The sequence below is a fragment of the Patella vulgata genome, chromosome 2 (assembly GCF_932274485.2).
Source record: "Patella vulgata chromosome 2, xgPatVulg1.2, whole genome shotgun sequence".
Taxonomy (NCBI): domain Eukaryota; kingdom Metazoa; phylum Mollusca; class Gastropoda; family Patellidae; genus Patella; species Patella vulgata.
In genome coordinates, this window is record NC_065880.2 from 25,522,305 (window position 1) to 25,539,360 (window position 17,056).

At 33.4% G+C, this 17,056-nt stretch overlaps 2 protein-coding genes across 3 annotated transcripts; one reads left to right on the forward strand and one right to left on the reverse strand.

Moving 5' to 3' along the window:
* Positions 1–316: 316 nt before the first annotated feature.
* LOC126810738 (LYR motif-containing protein 1) lies at positions 317–6,967 on the reverse strand. 2 transcript variants are annotated; one of them, XM_050535970.2, is made up of 5 exons: positions 6,840–6,967; positions 3,975–4,176; positions 3,422–3,482; positions 1,632–1,663; positions 317–662 (listed from the first exon to the last, which is right to left on the reverse strand). In XM_050535970.2, the coding sequence occupies exons 2-5, from the start codon at positions 4,128–4,130 to the stop codon at positions 546–548; spliced, it is 366 nt and encodes a 121-aa protein (XP_050391927.1). In that variant the 5' UTR covers positions 4,131–4,176; positions 6,840–6,967; the 3' UTR covers positions 317–545. The 2 variants fall into 2 exon arrangements, with proteins under 2 accessions (XP_050391927.1, XP_055954714.1); XM_056098739.1 differs by having other exon boundaries at positions 3,975–4,162; positions 6,840–6,919.
* A 197-nt stretch (positions 6,968–7,164) lies between these two features.
* On the forward strand, positions 7,165–17,054 carry LOC126810729 (TGF-beta-activated kinase 1 and MAP3K7-binding protein 1). Its single transcript, XM_050535954.1, has 7 exons — positions 7,165–7,310; positions 8,590–8,726; positions 9,138–9,291; positions 10,636–10,722; positions 11,661–11,799; positions 12,643–12,868; positions 13,587–17,054. Exons 1-7 carry the CDS (start codon positions 7,239–7,241, stop codon positions 14,404–14,406), a joined length of 1,635 nt encoding a protein of 544 aa, XP_050391911.1. The 5' UTR covers positions 7,165–7,238; the 3' UTR covers positions 14,407–17,054.
* The last annotated feature ends 2 nt before the right edge of the window (positions 17,055–17,056 follow it).

Below are 17,056 nucleotides of genomic sequence, written 5' to 3' on the forward strand. Positions count from 1 at the left end.
GCTTGATTTATGGTCTTGATTCTAATTGGGATCTTTTTTCCTGAAAGTTGCTAAAGCCATTTCTAAAAAAAAAATATGTTTATCTTTAATAACTTTATTGTAAATGATCCAATATGCAACACCTACCGCTAAAAATATTTTCTGCATCACAAAATGTTAATTTTTGTTCGTGAATTCTGATATTGGCAATTCCCAATTGCATTATATAAAAATATCATTTTCAGTGGACGATTTTGGTTAATTGTGACTGACGGGGAACTCATGTGGTTGAACATTCTGAACTTATATATGATAAATAAAAACAAACTGCTGTCTACACAGATCCATTCTTTATTAGTATTTTCTCCGGCCTGACAGACTGGATAATAACAGCTTGTTTCTTCACTAGGTTCCTTAAGAAACTACCACACAACATAATAAACACTTTCATAACATACATATGGTTTTTATATAGTTTGTAGAAATGGGATGAAAGCTCAACCTATAACTGTCATATTGTATTTGACATTAAATCCTGGATTTATATAGCTATGTCTGTAACATGGTCACGTATTGTCTTTATAAGATTTGATATAGATTGGTTTAGACTGTTCTATTACACGCTTCTGAGCTTTTTTCATTTTAAAGTTTCCAGGTGGTAAAGTACTCTGTGGTATGTTAACCTGAAAATTTGAAAAAAAAAATATGCAAGTGCCAGTAAATGATACAAAAATAAAATATGTTAAAAATAAAAGGTGGCACTGTAATGATACAATTTTATTCTGATTTGTTGAAGACATTCTTCAGTAAATGGTTTATAGACGTTCTTAGTAGAAATCATCACAGGATTATCAGTTTTCATTGGAGTGCCATAGGGGTCGATACTTGGTCCCTTTCTTTTCTTTATAAGGTTGTATTACATATTACACGGAATGGTGCCAATGGATATATTTTCTTTAATACAGTGATTCTAATTGCATTGTAGAAAACAAGATTGTGAACCAATTAATATAGTTATGAAAATGTAAAATACTGAAAAAAATATTTCCACCGGTCTTTAACTATATGATTCTTTGTAAAAATTCAAATCTAAAAAAACTGAGGATAATAACAATCACCATGGCAACAGCGTTACTTTATTCGATATGTACATTTATTGTTTATAACTTGCATTGTCTGTGTAGTTTATGTCTTGTTCTCAAGTTTGTATTATGGTTGTTATTTGTGTGTGGTGCAGTCCTCCTGCAATTGTGATTATAAAACCACCTTCAAATTAAGGCTAACATTACCAACATAATAAAACGCCGCAACAGAAAAAAGTTGAGCACAAACTTTTATTAGAAAGATGTTAAGACCAAGATATTCCTTAGATTCCCTAGACACCATAAAATTTGCTAAACATTTTAAAAAACTATCATTTTCATCTTGCTTGGTTCAAACTTCAAAGTTATCGCTATAGTCTTTCAAGACAACAACCTTGTTATTAGTATTTATCTAGATCAGGGAAAGACATTAAGAAGTTTTGTATGAGTCAGAAATGACAGGTTATATTAATAAAACAATACACCTTAGGCTTATTATTAGCAACATTGTGTGTTTAGGTATTTTACCATACTATAATAATAAAGATGTGAAGGTAATAAGTAACTTACAGGTCTTGGGTAGGGGGTTCTATAGTGTAAAGCTGAAATAGAAGTAATAAAACATAATTTTATGGACATCACAGATGATTGATGAAAAATATCTGTGCTACTGTAATTTTTAAGGATATAGAATGTGTATGGAATAAAATAAATCTCTACAGTATAACGTTTAAAAGAAACAGAATTTAGTAATGTATGACACAATTATCAAAAATTGTTCATATATCTTTTTTCTGTTTAAATTTACACATCACATTCCAACATTTTAATAATCATTTACACATCACTTGTAATAGTTTGTAGTAAAATTGATTTAAAGGCGCTAAACCTCAATATTAAAATTCAATATTGGTCCATTTCAATCAATACTGATGTTGTTATAATATTCAAAGACATAATAAACATTCTAAATTCAGTACATGATTTGTGTATTTATATGGTTTCGGTGCCATTTGTAATGAACAAAGAAAAACATATCCTACAAGATAATGCTGAAGGAATTAGTAATAGCTGATTCACAAATGACAAAATAATACTAAAAAAACATGTAGAATGAACTAGCAGCCATAAACAACTTTTGTTCAATTTGGACAGTTCACTTATTTCACCGAACATAATTGATTAGAAATTACAATAAATTTTTTACAAGCCAACAGTATAGAGCAATCAAACTGATTATCAACTATACACTAAGTTTCATCACTCTCCATCAGTTAGAATCAAAGTATCTTGAACCAAAGCATTGACCAATGAAATTGCTTCGTTCTGCTTAGCTTTAGTGAGAAATGTTAATCATTGAACTCAGTCAAGACATTCATCTAATGAACATCTACATCAAGCTAAATAATTTACCTCAATTAAAAGCAGAGTTGTTATGTTTGACCAATCAAATTGCTTATCGCTACTTCGGCTAAGCAGAAAATTCTCATCATCGAACTTAGTCAAGGTATTGATATAATGTATCTATACTCAGAGTTTTATCGCTTTCACCCAATTAGACTAAAGTTATCGTGTTCCAAGGTCTCGACCACTCAAATTGCTTATCTCTGCTTAGCCTTAGTGGAAAATGCGCATGATCGAACTCTGTCAAGGCATTCACCTAATAGACACCTACACCAAGTTTGAACATTCTACCTCAATTAGAAGGAGAGTTATTGTGCTCCAAAGTCTTGACCAATCAGATTGAAGTCTCTACTTTGCCCAAGCAGAAAATGCTCAGCACCAAACTTTTGTCAAGTTACTGATGTAATCAAACTATACATGAAGTTTCACTACTATCACTCAATTAGAATCAAGTTGTTGAGCTCAAAGACTCGACCAATTAAATTGCTTATTGCTCTGCTTACCCTGAGCAGAAGATGTTCATTATCACGCTCATTATCAAACTTAGTCAAGGTATTGATGTAATGAAACTATACACCAAGTTTCATCACTCTCACTTAATTAGAAGTAAAGTTATCGTGTCCTAAAGCATCAACCAATCAAATTGCTTATCTCTGCTTACCCTAAGCAGAAAATGCTCATCTTTGAACTCCATCAAGGCATTGACCTAATAAACACTACACCAAGTTTGAAAATTCTTGCTCAATATGTGCTTTTAGACCCATTTTCATCTATTTTATGGTTCAAAAGAAAAGAGCCATAGTGCCCTTTTTGAAAAATGACTTCTATGTGAATTATTCAAATTATTTTTTTCTTACGTTTGTTAACATTTCAATGAATGTGACTCCCATTAATATAACGTAAATTTTAATTTGGTAAAACTCCTACCTATACTTCAAATCCTAAATGGAACTTACCTAACTCTAACCTTGTTTCACCTTCTCTTATAAATTCTTTTATTTCTTCCTGATCTGTTACCTGGGCAGTTGATAAAATGACATTGCTATTATTCTCATTATTTAATGATGGACATCTTAGATTTAGGTCAAAATGAAGTGTCGCACTATGCTAATATGGTCTAGTATTTCATTAGCTATTTTTTACTCAAATCCTTTTAAACATAAATAAATGAAAGGTTTCCACTCAATTTTTGGAGGGTGGGGGTATCCTTTCTATTTGTTTTATAAAAAGCAAGTTCAACCTACAAAATTGACTTATTCCAATGACATCGAGACCCCTCTCCCCTCTTCTAGCATCATTTGTATGCTCTGCTGTCCCTGGACCTTGGTAATGTTTGTGATTGTAGTAACATTGTTCAGAAAACAAAATTCTAAGCTTGTCATTACTCTCTGAATACATAGTATTAGAAAGCCTTTTGTTTCCTATTGCATTTCACATTAGAGAGAATAAAAAGATGATGATTTCCAGAGCTCCATGTCAGACATAAAATTTCTCATAAAATCTGCCAACCTCTTTATTTCTCTTAAATAACATTCTAGTTTCTTCTTTAATATATTGTTTCTCTGTTTTGCATTCTGTAGAATCACCAGATGCTGAATTCCATTTACGAGCTGTATTGAGTATTCTTTTATAAAGTGACAACACTTCTTTTCTTGTCTGTGCCATTATGACAAATCCATTTTGATTTACCAGACAACCTCAAAGATACAAACTGAATTAAAATGAACATTAATAGTGATAAGATAGAATTCACAATGGTGATTGACAGTATTGTGCAAACATAAGCTGGAAGAATCATTCTTCCATATTACTATTAAATGAGACATTTGCTCTTTGGACAGCGCTGCTTGTTGGTAAAAAAAGGGATTTCCGATTTGTTGGGATTTAACTACACTGTTACATCAGGGTTATATATAATAAATCACATCTATAATAATAGCATGTCAAATTTTACACAGATCTGTTGAAGATCTTTTAAGGTTTATTATAAGTCATACATAGAGCATACAGTGGTTTTCTATGCAGATTTTAACAAAAGAAAAGGGGAGACCTACGTGTAAAAAGCTGTGCACTTTTCATGGCTTTTTTTTAAACTGGCGAAAAATGTAGAGACGCTCAAAGACACAGAGTAGGTAAAATATTCTTAACTCTTATGTTGGTTGACCTGTATTGCTCAGCTGCTTCTTTATTTTTTTTACAAAGAAGAGGGACAATTTTATTCAGCTGTGTGGGTCATTATACTACCAAAATGCCCTGGTAATTTAAGCAGAGGTCAAACACTCCAGAACAAACAAATTAATGCGCCTTTCCTCCTCCCCCACTGTGGCTCAATGGGTGAGGTGCTGGCTCACTAACCAGGAGGTCCGGGGTTTGATCCTAGTGCTGACCGAAAAAGTTCCCCGGGATTTTTCAGTGTGGTTTCCCCTTGTCAGTGATTCAGAACGGAGGGCCTGGCAAAGACGGTAGCACAACATTTTGGTGCTGCGACCTTTCAGACTCAACACAAACGACCTTTCAGACTTACTTGGTGACTTTTCGGACTTGGACTGGCGACGTTTCTGACTCTGATGAAAAAATAACACTGTTGAAAATTTGTGTGTATATATTAGTAATAGCTGGTTTTTTTTGTATCTGAAGCTGATAGTTGGCTTTTGTTTTATTTAATTGATCGGCAATAAGTTGAAACCACTAATAAAAGATTAACACTGCTAGTTCTCTTTTGATTTGTTTAATCGGCAACTATTAAACTTGAAAAAATATTTTTTAAAAAATATATTACTTTTATGGGAAACGATGATTATCAAAGAACTATAAGTGCAACCTATGTTTTATCATTTGATTGAGCCTTTTAATAACCATGTGTTTCATGTTAATATTTTTTTTCGTATTTTGAATTGACCTATTTCTAATAAATTCATCAGCCACTTTTTTTATATCAGATACAAATATAGTACAGATATAAAGAAATAAAACATTTTTTTCTTAAACATTCAACATTGGAAAAACTGACCTTCCTTAAAGATACATTGTGGGAGATTAGATAAAGAGCTGGCAGTTCTCATTATAATAGTTAAAACTAGATAATGTAAAGGGTATTTGCTGAAAATTTCAGCAATTAAATTTAGCGATTAGATTTTCAGGATTGGCTCTATCATCATTACTAAAATCAGTACGATAAAAAACATAGTCTTGATTATCCATTTCATGATTTAATCATGAATGAAAGTTGAGCAGCAAATCGTATCCTAATTCAGTAAATATCGCAGGCTAGCGATGACATTGAGAGTTGATTATGGTCTGAATAAGTTAATTAATGTCTAATTAATAATTTAGATAACATTTCAGGCCTTAAGAAAGACCTGCAACAGGCAGATTAAGCTCTTGCATAATGTATGTTTAAGATGTCTATACAATCTGATTAAAATACAGATCTATATTTCGTTTTGTTTTTTTATACTTTCGATGTCCTTCACTATATGAAGATCTGACAGCTTGTAGTGGGAGGTCACGTTAGGGGTCATGCAAGAGGTTTTTGATCATATGACATTAGACATTTGATTAACCAATCAGCGTTGATGTTTCTAGTGGGATACCCATAGTTCCGTACACTGCATGCCAAGAACCCGTCGCAACAGACTGTTTCATTAGCTAATCCCTCATATCAACCAGAACTTGGGTTACATAACACTTCCAGATCCTAGTGTAGTAAAGACAAGTAAAACGAAATTTTGAACTATAAAAATGAAACAGAATAGGATCTGCGTTTTAATCAGATTGGAGGTCTATACATCCATGACTCCATGTGCTGTAGCCTACTTAATCGCAAGCGGTAAATTTTACCTGCGTGTTATTTTTATAAAATTGTTTTGGCTTATCATATATAGATTTGATAGTTCATTTCAACTTATTCTCAAGTCCCAAACATCAGATACCCGAGTCCCAAATGTTAAGGCCATATTTTTTTTTTAGTCCAAAAGGTCATAAGTCTGAAATGTTGCGGGACTGAAATGTCATGTAATCGCAAGGACAGCATTTTTAGTCATTCGGATAGGACGATAAACTGAGGTAATAGGCCTCCACATTGGCATGCATGTATATAAGAACACTTTACAGTTGGAATTTGATAAAAGAGTAGTTAGTGCTGCTGTCTGGGCAAAGTTTTTTTCATAGTAAACTGTAGTATGGCGTCGGCTAATTCCTCATAATCATTCATATGCCTCAGTCGGCGCAGAAAGAAACGCAGGACGTTAAACCCCATTGCATTTCGTTCCCTAAAAATAAGGGTAGCAGGGGCTACAACTTTCTCCGTCTCAAAAAGATGCATAACAAAATTTGGTCTAAGCCACGATTAATAATTGGAATCCACTGACTTACTCAATAATATCTGATCTCGTCCTGGTGGATTGATTGTACTGACGCAATTTCTCTACTTTTACTTTAGAGTTATCTAAAAATGAAAATGACAATTAAAGGGACAATACTCCTTTTATTGGTTCACATACTTAATTAAAGTTTGCCTATATTGAGTTCATTATTTATCGGTTTAGTTTCTACCATTTATATAGACAATTAATGCTGATCTTATACAGTCTGTTATTTATTTATAAAGCTTCAAAATGTAAAGTAGACAAATTGCGTCCCGGATATAGATACCCGTACGAAGATTTGTAAAATAAATTTTATTTCCGTTTCCGTTTTAGAAATACTTCGGTATATTTTTGTTTTTATTTAGAAATCAAGTTGTTACATTAAATGATTTAATGCTTTTAAGTAATGACATCAAGGACAAGAACGTCAATACCTTCTGCAGAAAGTGTCGGATCTCCACCAAGATTTGGCCTGCAGGTAACGTGAAATTAGATCCAATGATATTATGTAATCTGACGAATTATTTATATTATCAAAGACCAGTCGCCTGAGTCGGTTTTGGAATAATGGATACCCATCATTATCATATTATTCATATGCCATCATGGTGTCATAACTTGTGTATAATCCAATAATTATTAGTATGTAATCTGACGAATCATAAGACTGTAAGTCGGTAACATTACTAATAACCATCATCATTATCATATGTGATCATGGTGTCATAAGTCATGACATGTATAATTTAATTATATGTTGGTGGAGCTTTTACGGTGTGACAGTGTGAGATGGTTCCTGGTGTGTGAAAGTTGTACAAATTTTAATAAGAAGTACAAAATTAAAATAACAATGATACAGAGAAATCCCAATCATATAAAGGCCAATATTCAATGTACAAAATAGTTAATCATTAAAACATCAAAAAGTGTAACTACTAATCACTAACTAAAAAAAAAACCCCCACAACAAATCATGGACGATAGAACTATCAATTTCAAGCCAATCAACTTAGATCCGTTGATCGTGTAACTACTGATCACTAAAACTAGTAAATTAGTAGTAAAACAACAGCTAATCATGATAACAAGTATGTTTATTAATGACAAAACTCTAATCAAATATGTAATACTTTTTCCTGAACAATCACACACAATCAGGAAGCATCACACATCGGAAGTAGATATAGCTTTGTTGTTAACGTTAACAATAGGTTAGGACACGCGCAAGTGCCCAGGAGCAAACACACACCGGGAGTCAATTCAAACTGTCACAACGGGTTTCCCTTTTGATTGATGTCATTTTCGATCATGCGCAGACCGTGGCCTTATTCGTAGTCTGAAACCCATAGGCCATTGTGTGTTTTTTTGTGAAAATACTGTTGTACAGTCAGCTTCTTTTACATAAAATGGAACCAATCACCATTTGTTTATATGTGTATGGTTTACCGACTGATTCCAGAAACCAATATTTACAAAAACATTGATATAGAAAAGATACAGCAAGTTTACCAGACCCATATGCAATTGTGGAAAACATGTGGATGACTGATCCGTGCTGATGGCCCGAATTAGAATTTGGTCAAGTTTATTACGTATTTTACAACCAAACAGATGTTATCTATTAATTACAGGACTATTGGCATGTATAAATGTTGTATGAATGCTCATGATCCCTGACATAAATCACAGAAAAGTAAATAAGATATAAGCAAACTAAAGGTTAAAATTTATATTAAATGCCTAATTTAATATTTCAGGGTCATGCTTTAAGCTGGACAGATGATTTACCAGTATGTCATTTTTCTGGTGTAGGTTTCTCCACCAATCAGATTTACAGAGAAGATGGAGAAAGAAGAGAAGAGCATGACTTTGAAGATAAGAGTTTTCATTTTAAGTATGTCCATACAAACATTATTCAAACAGTCAAATTATACTACGATGGATGACTAATACCTGTATTATAATAATAGCAATTCAGAAATTAGCTAGACATTTAAGGGTCTGCATTATTAGGATCACGCTGTACTAGTAATTACTGGTGGGCACCTTTGAATTTGAGGATAAAATGACTTATTCAAAGGCCACAAGAATGTGACAAGATTCCAACACAAACTCAACCTTATATATTATTATTACATACACTTATACACAATTCAGATATTTATGTTTAAGCTAGTTCAAAACTTTTTTGAAGATAGGTAGAGAGGTGTTTATTTTTTTGTTTGTTTTTTTTTTAAAAATGGCTTAACTTAGCTCTGAACGGCATATTTTTTTTCACACTCATCTTTGCAACTCTAATTTATAGATCTGATGATGAGTGTTATCTCTATGGTGTGTTTGATGGTCATAATGGAAATAAAGTCTCTAATTTTGCTGCTCAAAGGATGCCAGCTGAACTTTTATTGGGTCAGTTACAGGGCAAGGCAACTGATCACGAAATAAAAGAAGTTTTAAAGCAGGTAATAATTAATTTGATGACATTTAAGATATCTTTAGAAAATTTATTTATTTTTTTTAAAGTCATTGAACATGCATTTTTTGGATAATATCTAGTAAACTCAAATGATTATTAACCGTTAATTAAGAAAACAAAAAAAGAATTCAACAGTAGATATCCCTTGGATTGGATTTAATTGGATTAAATAGAGGAATATTAAAAGATTTTACACAAAACAAAGTGATATTGGCTTGTTATGAAATTTTCAATTCATCATGTTTGTAAATACTGAATAGAATTTAACCATTTTAGGACTAATAATATTTATTTTAAAGATACATTATGGGAGATTCGGTAACAAGTTAGCAGTTCTAAATATAATAGTTAAAAACTAGATAAGGTAGAAGGCAATTTGGTGAAAATTTCATTCAAATTAATCCACTATGAACCGAGAACTAAGCGACTGAAATTCCCATAAGCCTTGGTCATCATTACTAAAGTCAGTACGATAAACAGCATAGTCTCGATTATCCATTTAACCGTTTAATGAGAAGGAAAGTTATGCAGTAAATTGGCTTACAATACACTAAAGATCGCAGGCTAGCGCAGCCATCTAGAGTTGATTATGGCCTGGATAGGTTAATTAATGTCTAATTAATAATTTAGATAACATATCAGGCCTAAAGAAAGACCTGAAATAGGCAGATTTAGCTCTTGCATAATGCATGTTTAAAGATTGAACTGACAACATTCAAAATCTATCACATGACAATCAACGGTTTAAATGACTTTAACTGGCATTGCTTTATTAAATTCTACCTTATTTACCTGACTGTTTATTTAAATTCGGGGAGCCAAAGTGGTTCTGTAGTTAGACACTGGCTCGCTAACCAGGATGTCTCAGGTTCGAGCTCAGTGTTGACTGAGAAAATTCCTCACGATTTTCATGCAAAATTTCCCCTTGATAGTGGTGCAGGACGGAGGGCCTTATAAGGAACAGTGTCTAGTCCTTTGGAAGGGAACAAAAAAGTAAGGTCCTGTGTACACATTAGCTTGCACATAAAAGAACCATTTACAGTAGACCATAGTTCCACTGTTCAGGCAAAATTTCTCTCATAGCCCAGTGCAGAATAGCAGGACAACAAACCCCATTTCATTTTATTTAAATTCTGACTTTTAATTAGTACTTTGGAGGTCTTTGCTAACACAATAGTTTTCCATTTGACTATACAGTTACATTGGGTGTGTTCAATTTAGTTTTTATGCAACATTTGTGCCAATTCTAATAGATGTTTTATGGGGATAATGCGGCTTTCATCCAAGTAGTATTAAATGTGACTTGATTGCATTTTTATGAATCTTTTAGGCATTTGCTGCTGTAGAGCAAGGTTGTTTTGAATCTATGGATGACTTGTTAGCTCAAAAAGCAACATGTCAAATGGAATTGCCTGAGGTATGTCCTTAATTTTGATAATATCTGGTCATATTTTGTCTCCTTGTTAACTTAATCATGTGGCCGATTGGGCTTCCATGCTAGGTATATGGAAGATACTACTCTTGCAACAATTAGAATTACCTTTGGGGCTGGTGATACCCAATTGGACTGAATAATGTCCTGTGTATTGTTGCTACCTATGAACTTTTGTAATTTTCACGTTAATGTTGACACATAATAATGATTGTGTCTTGAAATACCGGTATTAGTTTTAAAGACAAGAATTAGTTTCAGAATCATGATACATTTTCAGTACATTTTATATTTAAGCTATAAACTAAGAAGTTCTTCTCAATCCTTATGTCAGAAGATGACAAATTGTGCAATCTGATTAAAATACAGATCTATATTTCGTTTAGTTTTTTTATACTTTCGATGGCTTACAGTACATGAAGATCTGACCGGTTGTACTGGAAGATTGTGTCAAGGGGTTGTACGAGTAGCTTTTGACCCCATGACGTCAGACATTGATCAATCAATCAGTGTTGACATTTCTAGTGGTTTACTCACAGTTCCTTGCATCGCACGCCAAGAACTCGCAGTAACAGACTGTTTCATTGACTAATCCCTCACTTCAACCAGAACGCCGGTAAGATAACAACACTTCCAGATACTAGTGTAGTAAAGACAAGTAAAACAAAATTTTGAATTATAAAAAAAACCGAAACGAAATAGGATCTGTGGTTTAATTAGATTGACAAATTGTGTAAATAAGAATATATATAATTGATTACAGATTTATTTCCCTTTTGCCAGAAGAATCTGATTTTGATAATAAGATAGGTACTCTGGAAAAAACAAAAACAAACAAGCTTTGAATTTGACACAGGATTGTATTGAAACTTGTTTAGCTTTTTGGTCTATTGTTTTGATATCATAATGATTTTTACTTGCAGGGACTGTCAGACTTTGATGCCTACCAGAAGTATCCTGAAATAATGAACAAATTGCATGCATTAGAAACCCAGATATCGGGTGGAACAACTGCTTGTGTTGTTCTTATATATAATAATAAACTATATGTAGCTAATGTGGGTGAGTATAAAAAATAATTTTAGTCTGGAATAAAAAAGAAACAAAATCGGAATGAAGACCATGTGTCACAAAAATAATAATAAAAGCTGAAATCAATATAAAACATGGTTCAGAATTAAGAGAAAACCACTGTCAAGATTGGTCGCATTATTTCTGTTACGTCTTTTTTGTAAATTATTTTTTTTTTTTTTTTTCATATTTAGTGAAGCCTGTATCATAACAGGCCCAGGACTGTACAGCGCAGTGGACGCTTACAGCTAGCCCACGGATCCATTCACTTTATTTGAATTGTGCGTTAGTTTGTGTGAGTTTTGCGTAATATGTCTTGTCCGTATATTTGTTTTTGTGTAAATTATGTGTGGTGCAGTCCCCCTGCACTTACTAATAGAGAACAATAACAACTACTATGATAATTTTTTTTTAAAACATTCTAACATTTTAAAGGGGATGATCCATAAGTTTCTTTATTCTAACACCTACTTGGATGAAGTTTTAGAACAATTATAGTTTCCCATGTTCAAGCGTTACCATAATCTTGTAATGGGGCCATTAATTAAAGGATGTGTCTACTTGATATTTCAAAATGATGTCCCCATGCTTAAAAATGGTGATATTTCTCTAGTAAATTAGTTGAGTTTGTTTATTTTGTGTGTCAAAATTGACAATTACTAGTTCTCGTTGTACCAGTGACTACAAACTCTTATTTTAATGTGGGATTTAAACTGTGGTATCTCGAAAGTTTTAAAAAAATTGATCATAGTAGTTGTTATTGATCTCTATATATTATTAGAAAATAGAAATAGGGGGATGTCATTATAAATTTCTTCCGCCAAATTATTATAGGGGATACTAGAGCTCTGTTATGCACTACAAGTAATGGTGTTCTTAAAGTCATGCAGCTGTCACATGATCATACTCTAGCAGATGAACAAGAACAAATCCGATTGGTTAATTTGGGTCTAGATGTAGAGAAACTAAAGCAATTACGTAAACTGGGAACATCAGATAACACTAGATGTATTGGTGATTATCACGTTAAAGGGGGATATAAAGATATAGACATTTTAAGGTAAGTTTTATTTCACTTGGTCTTACTGAACAGAAATACTCAATAGAACCAGTGCATTGATTGTGCATTACGTTATTAAACCTCTACCACCTAAACCATCCAAACTACTGCCTCCTTAGATCCTCAACAACCCCTCTAACTAAAGATCCTAAGGATCCAATGCATCTCAGGCGAATGGCGTTGCAAAATGTAAAAAAGATCACCTTGATTTATTGGGGGCACTGTGGTAGTTAATATTTACATGTACCAGACGCTATAGTGTTTGCATAATGAAACACAGGTCCCAGAGATGTCCTGGGCATCAAACTACATTACTTGCTAGCAGGGACTGACTGAGAAGGAGCTTGCGAGTATGGTAGTCTCTGAAGCCCTTAAAGAAGTTAATGTTCTCACTTAGAGGCCCTTTTTACTCTTTAGTCTTGATTATACATTTTTGATGAACTGGTAAGATTGCCACACACTAAATTTGTGCATAAGCTAGAAGAAACATCAGGATATACTCTAGAAATCCCCATTTACAGTCAGTTTTACAGTTTATCTTGCCAAAGTGGGGACTGGACTGGGCAGACATTTAGGCCTGGGAGGTTAAAATGGTGCTAACACTGCTAATATGAGTTAACTGGTTAGCTAGGGTTAAAAACCTTTGTCCGAAACCTTTGTGCCCAAAATTCTGCATTGGTTAAAACATGTTATATTAGATTTCACTGTTTATTTTTAGTGCTGCTATACGCGAACCTGTGATAGCTGAACCCTATCTTGATGGTGGAATAGCACTTGATGATTCCTGTTCTTTCTTGATCATAATGTCTGATGGGTTATACCAGTCCCTAGAGGATGCTTTCCAGTGTGAGCGAGTTAATGTTGAAATAGCAACCATGGTAGCGGAGGAGTTCCCCATTCAAACAACTTTAAATGGAGTTGCTCAAGCAGTAGTAGATAGAGTTGTGCGGAAACACCATGACGCGTACATGACGGGACATGATCGATTAAAACTAGTGTGCCAAAAACGAGATGATATAACATTGATGATTAGAAACTTTAATTATCCGTTAGCGGGCACTGCTACCAGTCCAACTATGACACGTGCGAATCATGTTTCAGTACCTTATAATAATAGACCTTCAAATTTACCACCCATCCTCCATATACCCGGTCGAGGAACCCCTCCGTCATATCACACTAATAATGGATATAATAGTACAAATGAATCATCTCCTATTACTCCTACAAATGCAGGATTGGAACCCTATGGTAACAATAATGATACACAGCGTACTAATACTAGCGGTACATATTCAACCGAATCGACAGAAAGTAGTGAGGATAGACCGTTATTTAATCAAGAATTTAATGCACCGAAACTTGAACTGGATAAAGATGGACGAGTGGGGGCTTATATCGATTTTACAGACTTTTACAAAGCGATTGATGAACTTTCTGATGCGCAACAAGAATCATTAAATGATGATATGAAACCTAAGTCTGGTTATGAACCTATAAAAGAAGAATCTGAAAGTCCATCGAGTCCTGAACACTGAAAACTAGTTTGTAATTTATTAACTGTAAGAGAATACATGGTTGAATGTACCAGAAACGGATTCTTTCAATCCCTTGAAAAGGTGTCAATCACATAAACACTAGTGTTTTGATTGACAGGTTTGCACCAACTGATAATAATTTATCAATCACCATAGCTGAAAGGCTTGATTATGTCATAATTCTGTTTGCTCCACATCTGTTTTTGGGACTAGTAGAAATGTGACAGGACTTGATTCTGGGCCACTTGATTGCAATACCATCAATTCAGTATGATGGCAATCGAGCAAACCCTGTGTGTAGCTATATGCTGTGTTTAGGGTGCCTCACTATAAATAAATATCTCCAAATATCTTGACAATTACAACACAATATTTATATATATACACCAAGCCTTAATTCAGCTTCGCACATTTATAGTCACTAAATAAACAGTCATGTTGTACTGAATAAGATATGACCATTTAACTATCCATAAATAATAGTCTGAAAAATGGTTATGATTGTTGGCCATAACATCCAGGCACTTTTGAGTAAAAAATAGGTTACATGCTCTTGTTTTGAAATTAGTCTCACTTAACCAGTTTACCGACCATTCTTCGTCTGATTGACAAGCCAAGATAATCAAGACTGCTTTTTTACGAAACATAACAGAAAGCTGGAACAAGAAATTGAATTTAGAAACAGACACGTTAGGCAACTCAACAATTGTTTTAAGGACTCTGTAAAAGGAAAATGAAACTACTGCTGTAGTACTACCGGACTTCTTTATTTGTTGTGTTCCTTGTGATCGTAAATAATACTACAGCAACAATGATTTCACAGCTTTATTAGTAAACTGGAAATAACTTCGCAGGTTCCTCGTTCTCAAATATATAATGACTGGTAAGAATTTCTGGGTGAGCTCTAATCTAGCTCTCTTCTACACCCTAATTTATACCCCCTACTTTCTCAGGTCTTCAATAACCTTGACGTGAATATCCACGCCATATAAGGAATAAAACTCTATATTTCCCACAAACAAGACAGGCAACATTACCTATTTTTGGTCAACCAACCATAGGTCAATAAACAGCTAGAATTTGATGACTATTTTGACAATGATTATAATTTAACTAAAACATCACTGTTTTTTACGAACAACTATAACCACGTTCATTTAATACTTATGATTTGACTTTATAGACCAAATTGAAGAGACAATTTTATAAAGAGCCAAAATTGTCTCAAGGGCCATAGTGCTACACTGCTAGTATCATGTTCTTTTCTAACCCGAGTGTTTCACAGATATTATTTGTACTAAACCAAAAGATGCCACTCCTAACGGTATAGTTAATGATAAAGCAATTTAAAAAATAAAACGAACATAATTTCTAAAGCTACTGTAAGAACCAAAAAGTTAAATATTACTGCTATTCAGAATCGTCAACAATAGATTTTTTTATGGCTTTAATAGTTAATAGATGTGTAGAGAATTTCATGTGTGATGGCTATTCATAGACTCATAGACTCTTGGGCTGAGTGTTATCGCTCTGCGTGACTAGTCAGAAATCACTTCGAGACAAGCCACTGTTGAGTTCAACTTTCAGTAGGGAAAACTGTCGCTGCATGGGGCACCCTACCGTATTTTTATGTAGAGATTACATTGTCAAAGTGTATTTATGTGTGATATTATTATTGAAAATCAGACATTTGATCTAATTTTTGATAAAGAGTATTTGTCTGTAGAAAACTGCTATAATAATACACTGTTTGAGAAAAGGAAATTGTGATAAATAGTCAAAAATGAGTTATGCACATATCCAAAATAATATGGTGAATAAAGAAACATTACAATAAGTATTTGTTTCTAGAGTAAACTAATAGCTTTATGTATTATGTTTGACAAATTTTTGGTTGTAACAAATTTTATTATGGGGTATTTTGATACACTCTGGGCCATTAATACAGTTTTCTGTTCTAAACATTAACACATTTATTATCATCATATCATGTTAGAAGACATAAGATTATAATGTTGTTTTCCACTTAAATTTGAGAAAAAGGTATGAGTTGTTTCAATTAATTATCTTGTTCACTCACCAAATGTAGTCTTGATAAGCAAGACATTCAATTAGTCAGGATAAACTAGACTAAATATTTAGCAAGTATTGTCACAAGTGTAAATGATTAACATGAAAATGCCCTAAAATGGTTTCAACCACAACTCTGACACTAGTTTGGTCGGAGGGTGGGGAGGGAGGTTGGCCGAATCGTTAACGAGTGTACGTTGCATCATAAGGTCTGTCATTGAATCAGTGGTGTGGTTTTGATTCAGCGCTTGTATGTGACAAGGAGTAGGGTCGTCTGTCCAACCTCATGGGTTTTCTCTGGTTCCTGTGGTTTCCTCCCACTGATAAAGACCCCTACACGCAAAGGAATTAATGAAATAAAATTGAACCATATGTTAATGTTTCATAATAGGCTATCATGTCAAGGGCAGTATCAGTGACTGATTGCTCAGTTGTGAAATGTTGTAATTAAATCATAAGTTATATTTATGGAGATGATGATAAAGGTTGATTAAGCCTTTGTTGCCTTTTAAACCTTAATTGTTTTATAATCTTATTACTTATCATTTAAGTTTTATAATAAATATTCAATCAATGTGCC